At 35.8% G+C, this 7,742-nt stretch overlaps 1 protein-coding gene across 1 annotated transcript; it reads right to left on the bottom strand.

The window, feature by feature from the left end:
• Positions 2,499-6,478, bottom strand: LOC109823121. The gene is made up of 5 exons (XM_020389407.1): positions 5,080-6,478; positions 3,960-4,563; positions 3,569-3,871; positions 3,369-3,468; positions 2,499-3,278 (listed from the first exon to the last, which is right to left on the bottom strand). Exons 1-5 carry the CDS (start codon positions 6,476-6,478, stop codon positions 2,499-2,501), a joined length of 3,186 nt encoding a protein of 1,061 aa, XP_020244996.1.

Consider the following 7,742-nt stretch of genomic DNA (forward strand, 5'->3'; position numbering starts at 1 on the left):
AGCAGAGAGAGAGCAGAGGTCTTGAACTTTCGGCCACTCCTTGATAATCAGGCTTTGACTTGATTTCAAGAAGAACGACTATCTTACATCGATAAGATATCGTTTCAATTTCTCACTTCGATAAACGAAGTCAGAATCATAAACCCCTCACGATTCAATCAGAATCTGTGACTTGGCGGTCCACGAGTCAAAGCGCTCACGGCACAGGCAAAGATCCCACACAAGCAGCGATCCAAACAACGATCCTGCGTTTATTTTCTCAAGAGTTGTAATTTTCTTTTTGTTGTGTAAAAGAGTCTTATAAAAAGGCTATTTTCTTTGAGTTTATTGTAATCGACTGAAGAGACAATGAATTCGACAACAAATTCAACTTTTGCTGAAAACATACATGAAATTGGGTATGAGTGTATATAATTGGACTTGAATTCGTAGTGTACGTTCATGTGCAAATAACCCTATATCAATTGAAAATCGCAACGAGATCTACCTTTTGAAAAACATTGTCATGATGTACAAGTAAAAGCTGACATCCGTTGTTCCTCCAGATCACGAAGCTAATGAGTAATATAGCACCCTTATCAACCTTGAAAGTTAAAGAATATGGATAAATAACAAGCTATCAACACCATTGAACATCTCCATGTATATTCTAAATGTATTTTATTTTATGGACTTTATGTTGGAAATTTATCAAATAATTAAGATTATAGCATGCAGATAAATCCGAAAAAATAAACAAATAAAACTGGCCTGATCGGGAGCAGTCGTGTATTCACTGCCCTAGAAGATTGAGAACCCGCCTATCGCCCTGGCGCAGATGGTTCCCTCCCCTAGCGGTAAAAACCCCCGGAAACGGCCGGCCTCTACACTCGGGCGAGAGTGCAGAGCTTCAGCTCAGATGAAGGAAGTTGCCCATAAAATAAAACTAAAATGTAGATGAAAATAATATGTAGGGGAGAGAAGAAAAACAAGAGAAACTTGTTGTATATTTTTTATTTTATTCTTATTATTTTGAGCTCAACATACGGATATATATATACGGTTGGAAAAGACGTTACAAAACCCGTAATTAATTCTGTAACGTTCGTCATAAATTTTGTAACGTTCCCCATAATTATATAGCCGTTACACATATTTTAATTGCATGTTTTAATTACAATATTTATTATAATTCATGAAGGCAAAATTGTCTTTTGTTAACAAAATATCTAACACTTTATAAGATCAATCTGAAGACATGAGTAATAAAGCTAATGAATAATAAAAAAACCACTCATCTATAGCATTGAAAGCTAAATAATGCATTAATGGATGAAAGAAACGTGTAATAAATATACTCTAATTGTAAACTGAAAAAATTAATTGCCTCATACAATTTTTTTTTGTTGATGAAATCCACCAATTGATGACTTCCTAATAATATCAAGTTAACCAGCTAGAACTGAGTTAACAAATTGACATTCATGGACATGCCAATTTGATTATACTTAAAGAAACACACGTTCCCCATAAATTTTATCACTAATAATAATGTTCATTTTTTATCAGATGATCACATAACTAAATTATAATATATCCATAAGTAAACAAAAAAAATGTATCGTCATTTGAAAGAGTAATATGCAATAGCCGTGGCTTAAAGCTTTAGCTAAGTTTTCAATGAAGGAGCTTATTGGACCTCTTGTCACACTTGAAACATTGTGTAATATGATTTAAAAATGGGGGGTACGAATTCACAATCTTGCATCCCAGCCGCTGAAATTGTAAGCCACGGTTTTGATTGAGTCCCATACTATTCACTGCTGATGAGATGACTGGCATGACTCCAGTTTCCAGGATACTCTTTATATAAACTATTCTAACATACTTTCAAAAACAAAAAACAAAAAAGAAGGATTGAACTTACTTCCTGTCTCGAAAAGGAAACTTATTATGGAAACCGAAGGCAAATGTGACGCGACACCTATGTTCTGTGAGAATTATTCTAATTTAGATCATAAACGTTTACCCAACATTTCTAAGAAGAGGAGGGATGTGTTTGTATGGTGAGCCAAAGCTAGTGAGTCATGGTGTAAATTATGAGACTCATTGTAATGTTGAGTGTAATATAATAGCTGGAAAAGATTCACAAGTTTAAGATTGATCAAATAAATATAGAATATGAATTAACAAAATAGGAAGAACTAAAGAGCTGATCAAAAAATTTAAGAAAACACGTACCATTATCATCATGAGTGCCATCAGATTCCCCTGTACTGTCTTCTATATTGTGTTCTTCGTTGGAAGCAGAATACTCAACTCTACTCATCTAAATAGTTAAAAATCCCAAACACAAAGTATGGCATCAATTATCAAATCTAACTTCACAAGTTTTTCAATAATTTATTAACTAAACACTTTCAAAAAAAATGCATGAGCAGTAAATCCAATGAATAACAAATGAAACAAGTGCAATTTCAAAGGAATCAATTCTACTAATAATACAATCACAAAATCTACTAATTCAATTCTTCTTCACTGTCCTCACTTTCATCATCTTCGTTTTCCTCATCATCATCCTCAAGCTCTTCCTCATTACCTAAAGAATCATTAGCAACTGGTAGTGGTAACTGCTTGTTAACAAAGGTTCCACGGATATCAGTTCTAACTTGTAATTCTTCATCGTCTAGTGCCCGACCATCAAGATTTGGTATAGCATAATAATCATCTGAATTTAATGGGTTGGACATACTTGATGATCCATCATCACTCTCCATGACATCAAAGAAATCCCTCGGGCTTAATTTAACAGCAACATTCCAATCCATGTCTTTTGGATCACAAACATAAAACACTTGTACAGCTTGTGAAGCTGTTATAAATGTATCGTTGTTGTGTGCCAAGTGTTTGAAATTCACTAAGGTGAAACCATAATTATCAAGCTTCTTCCCAGAGTTACTGACCCAATCACAATCAAATAACACCACTTTACATCCATGACCTTCGATCTCTCCAGGAATACCATAATCACATTCGTAAATATTCTTTAAAACTCCATAGTAGTCAACATTACCGGTAATCGGATTGTTGTCCCTCACACTAGAATAACTTGAGGTTTGTGCAGAAACAAAGACTCCACAATTTTGATTTTTATGGTTGTCATCAACCGATTTAATTCGGAATCTGCAACCATTAACAATGCAGGTTTTATAATGTTTCACAGTCATATTAGGACCATTAGCAAGTCGACGTAAATCTTCCGTTACGGAAGAATCGCCTTTTGCATGCAAATCATTCACCTGAGGCAATAATTAACAAAGTCAATTATATATTACAAAAAAATGTAGTACAAAAAATGATAATTGTATAACTACGAAGCTGTAACTTACATGGTTCTGAAACCAAGTAGGAAATTCCTTATTTCTCAAATTCTCTACTTCTCGAACAGTTTTTCGTCGGTGGATTTTGCGTAACTCCGCCATCCTTTTTCTATTAAAGTTAACCATAACATATATGTACGAACTTAAAATTCACTTAATGAACTAGACATACCAAAAAAAAGGGCTAAACATCTAATAAAATATCTTACTCTAGAAATGGAGAGACTTCGCTGCAATTGAACAAAATGTATTTGCGACATTGCTCCCATACACTTCTTTCAAGATCTACTTGTGTGGCTTTACCCACACAACGACCTGAGTATGCAAAGATTGACAAGCCTTCACGAGGGGTAGAAACATCGGCATTACGACCACGACGAGTACGACGAGTCTCAATGTCTGATAAGTACATGGAGCAAAATGCCAAAGCCTCGTCTGCAAGATATCCTATGCAAATGCTTCCTTCCGGATAATTTTTATTTCGAACATATCGTTTCAATGTTTGTAAATACCTTTCGAGAGGAAAAAAAGCATAAACTGAGTTATAGAAGGCAAGTGAAATTTAGAAGCAAAAAGTTCAATATTTTTTTTGTGTTTTACCTTTCAATGGGATACATCCATCGATATTGGACTGGTCCAGCAATAGCAGCCTCGTGGGCGAGATGAACGAGTAAGTGAACCGTTATATCAAAGAATGAAGGAGTGAGCATTTTCTCCAAATAACATACGGTCAATGCAATTCTATATTCCAAATGCTTGAATGATGCTTCAGATTCTTTCTTACCGCACAACCGTCTAAAGATTGCACTTAACTCAAGCAAAACAAGAGTAAGAGGTCTAGGCAAAACCCTTCGTATCGCAAGCGGGAGTAATTGGTGCATTATAACATGATGATCATGAATCTTCAAACCATGTATTTTTCGATCCTTCACATCAACAGACCTCGCAACATTTGATGAGTATCCATCAGGAACTCGCACCTTCGATAACACACGACAAAATAGCGTCTTTTCTTTATTAGTCATAGAGAATATTGCAGGTGGTAAGTATGTCCTAGCTCCCACACGAATTGGATGGAGACCTTTCCTTATATTGAGAAGTTCTAGGTCAGCACGAGCTTCAAGTCCATCCTTTGTCCTTTTAGAAGTGCCCAACAATGTATACAAAATTTTTTCTGATACGTTCTTCTCAATATGCATAACATCTAGATTATGATGTATCAAAAGATGCTCCCAATATGGTAAAGAAAAAATATACTTTTCTTTTTCCATGGATTATTAGTACCATTTCTTGGTTCTTTGGAGGTAGCAAAAGTATTTCTTTTCCTCGCTTGATTGTTGCCGAGAATTTCACTCGCAACACCTCTGCTCACAATGGCTCTTATCTAGTTAAAGATTCATCGAATCAAAGCCCGCCAACATTGACGAAAAGAGCTCGTCAGAGACAGCGTCAGCGTCGTGCTCGTCAAATAGCGAAGGCATTTGAACTGGTTCTTTGGAGGTAGCAAAAGTATTTCTTTTCCTTTTCTTTTTTCGTGTAATATCATCAGTTTTAGATTCTGAAGGTGGTGATTTCCCAAAGGTAAAGGTCAGATTAGACATTTGTGCTAAACACTGGGCCCCGGTCAACATCTTTGGTGCTTGACCCCTCTCGCATTTGCCATCAAATGAAGCTCCATCATTTCGAAATCTATGCGTTATGGGCAAAAATCTACGATTACCCAAATAACATTGCTTTTTACAATTAGGCAAGCGTTTGGATATTGTTTGATGATGACATTGAGGACATGCAAGCTTCCCCTTCGTGCTCCATCCCGAAAGATTCACATATGCAGGAAAGTCGTTTATTGTCCACAACACAGCAGCTTTCATGTCGAATGACTGATTGGAAAACACATCATAAGTGTTGGCACCAACCTCCCATAACTCCTTTAGCTCGTCAATTAAAGGTTTCAAGTACACGTCAATATCATTTCCAGGTGCATTAGGGCCTGGAATAAGTAAAGAAAGAAACAAGAAGGGTTGCTTCATGCACATCCACGGAGGCAGATTATAAACAGAAATTACGACGGGCCAAGTGCTATGATCACTACTCATATGTGCAAAAGAATTGAACCCGTCGCTTGCCAAACCCAATCTTACATTTCGAATTTCAAATGCAAAATTCGGGTACAATGAATCTAAATGTTTCCAAGCTGGAGAATCTGACGGGTGTCTCATAAATCCATCTTTAGGGCATTCGGTAGCATGCCATCTCATATATTCTGCAGTATGTTTTGACATATACAACCTTTTCAACCTCGGTGTTAGTGGAAAATACCGGAGAATCTTAGCTGATACTTTCTTACTAGAATTATCCCCCGTTGAACTATCACCAACTCTTGTTACTTTTTTCACTTTGTATCTTGACGCACCACATGTAGAGCACACAATTAAGTTTGCTGTCTCTTTCCAAAACAACATGCAGTCGTTAGGGCAAGCATCAATCTTCTCATAAGTAATGCCCAAATCATCAATAATCTTTTTAGCTTGTGAAATAGACTGTGACAAACAATTTCCCTCAGGCAACATATCTTTAAAAAGCTCTAAAAACATATCAAAAGCCTTGTTAGTCACATTTCCCAAACACTTGCTCTGGTACAATTTTACGACGGCATCCAATTTTTTATACTTCTTGCATCCTGGATACAACTCCTTATCAGCTTGTTCAAGTAACTTAAAAAATCGCTCTGCTTCGGGTGTTCGACCATCAAAAATAGGCTGCCTCGATGACCCTATGTTCTCACCAATATTTGGTTGCACAAATGTCTCATTAAGGAAATCATGCATTTCACCTACATCTCCTTCAGCAACATCCATTTCCATGACATTTGTTGATTCAACGTAAGGCTCACCATGATGTGTCCATCGAGCATTCATGTATAAAGGGTCCATTCCATGCCAAAGAAGATGTCCCACCACAGTCATCTTACCTTCAAAATAACGATTACAACATTCTTTACAAGGACATATGATCTTATCTTTACGACTAGACTTGGTAAGGGCTTCATCTACAAATAAGTTCAACCCTGCAACATAATCTGGACTTCGGCGATCAAAATGTACCCAACTTTTATCCATTGTTTAACTATTTTGCAGAACAGAACACCAAATTGAACCTATTCACATGCAAAACCTATTCAGTCAATGGTCAGAACTAAGTAAAAAATTGGAAAGAGATAGAGACAAACATAAAACTCCTAATGTGAAATGGAGAATACAACAGAAGTGAAAACAGTCTTTCTGATGCATCAAGTTTGACATCAGTTTGTATTGTATAATTAGATGTATGGTATCTAAAAAATATTAATTCTATTTTGGTTTGTAAACTCTTTGAACATGTTCAGATAATTAAACATTTAAAAAATATTAATTCTATTTTGGTTTGTAAACTCTTTGAACATGTTCAGATAATTAAACATTCTCCTAGAACTATTATTTTGGATTATAACGACAATCATCAAGTACCTTTAACTTCTCATGGTTATTCAATAAACTGAAATTCATAAGACAAAGAAGGCGACGGATCAGAGGTGACATTAATGTAATAACGTCAGTGATTACAACTTATAAAAGAGTCCTGTAAACTAGTAGAACACGAGATTATAAACTTACTCCAATGTCTGATCAAATCTATACACCAAGAACAAAACTATACACCAAGAACAAATTTCCTCATTAAAATAATTAATTAACGACACAAAAGTAATCCAATAATAAATAAATAAACTCAATAAAAGTCAATGGAATAATCATGATGCTAAAATAACGCTAAAAATGGATTTACCTTGAGGGCACCCGTGCAATGGTGGCAACGAAATTATACTGCAAAAAAATTATACTAACATTAAAACAAGTATACTGAAAAGATATAAAAAGAAAGATGACCTATAAACAATTACACTGCAAAAATTAGTCAATCTAAGATTTTTTTGTAATTTTCTTAGATAAAAATAAAATTAAATCTTCTACAAATCTAAAATTAAACGTTCTATAAATTAAACATGGGGAAGCATCGGAACGAGGAGGAATCGAACTCCATTGACTCGTCGGGATCGGTGAAGGAGATCACCGCCGGCGATCTGAAGAAGAAGGATGCTAGGGTTCTTTCGTCTAAATCTAGGGTTTGGGCGAGCGATATGATGGGGTTTCCGGTTCATCAAAAATCTGTACTCGTCGCTTGGGCTCAGGCGGTCTGATGGGGTTTCCGATTCATCGGAAATCTGTATTCGACGATCTGAAGCTTGATGTCTGCTAGGGCTTGATGTGAAGAATGAGGGTGAGGTTGAAGGTGAGATTGAGAAAGAGGAGGGTGAATACAAAAATAAAAGGAAAAAAAATTACC

This window comes from Asparagus officinalis, chromosome 9 (assembly GCF_001876935.1).
Source record: "Asparagus officinalis chromosome 9, Aspof.V1, whole genome shotgun sequence".
NCBI classification, from domain to species: Eukaryota; Viridiplantae; Streptophyta; class Magnoliopsida; order Asparagales; family Asparagaceae; genus Asparagus; species Asparagus officinalis.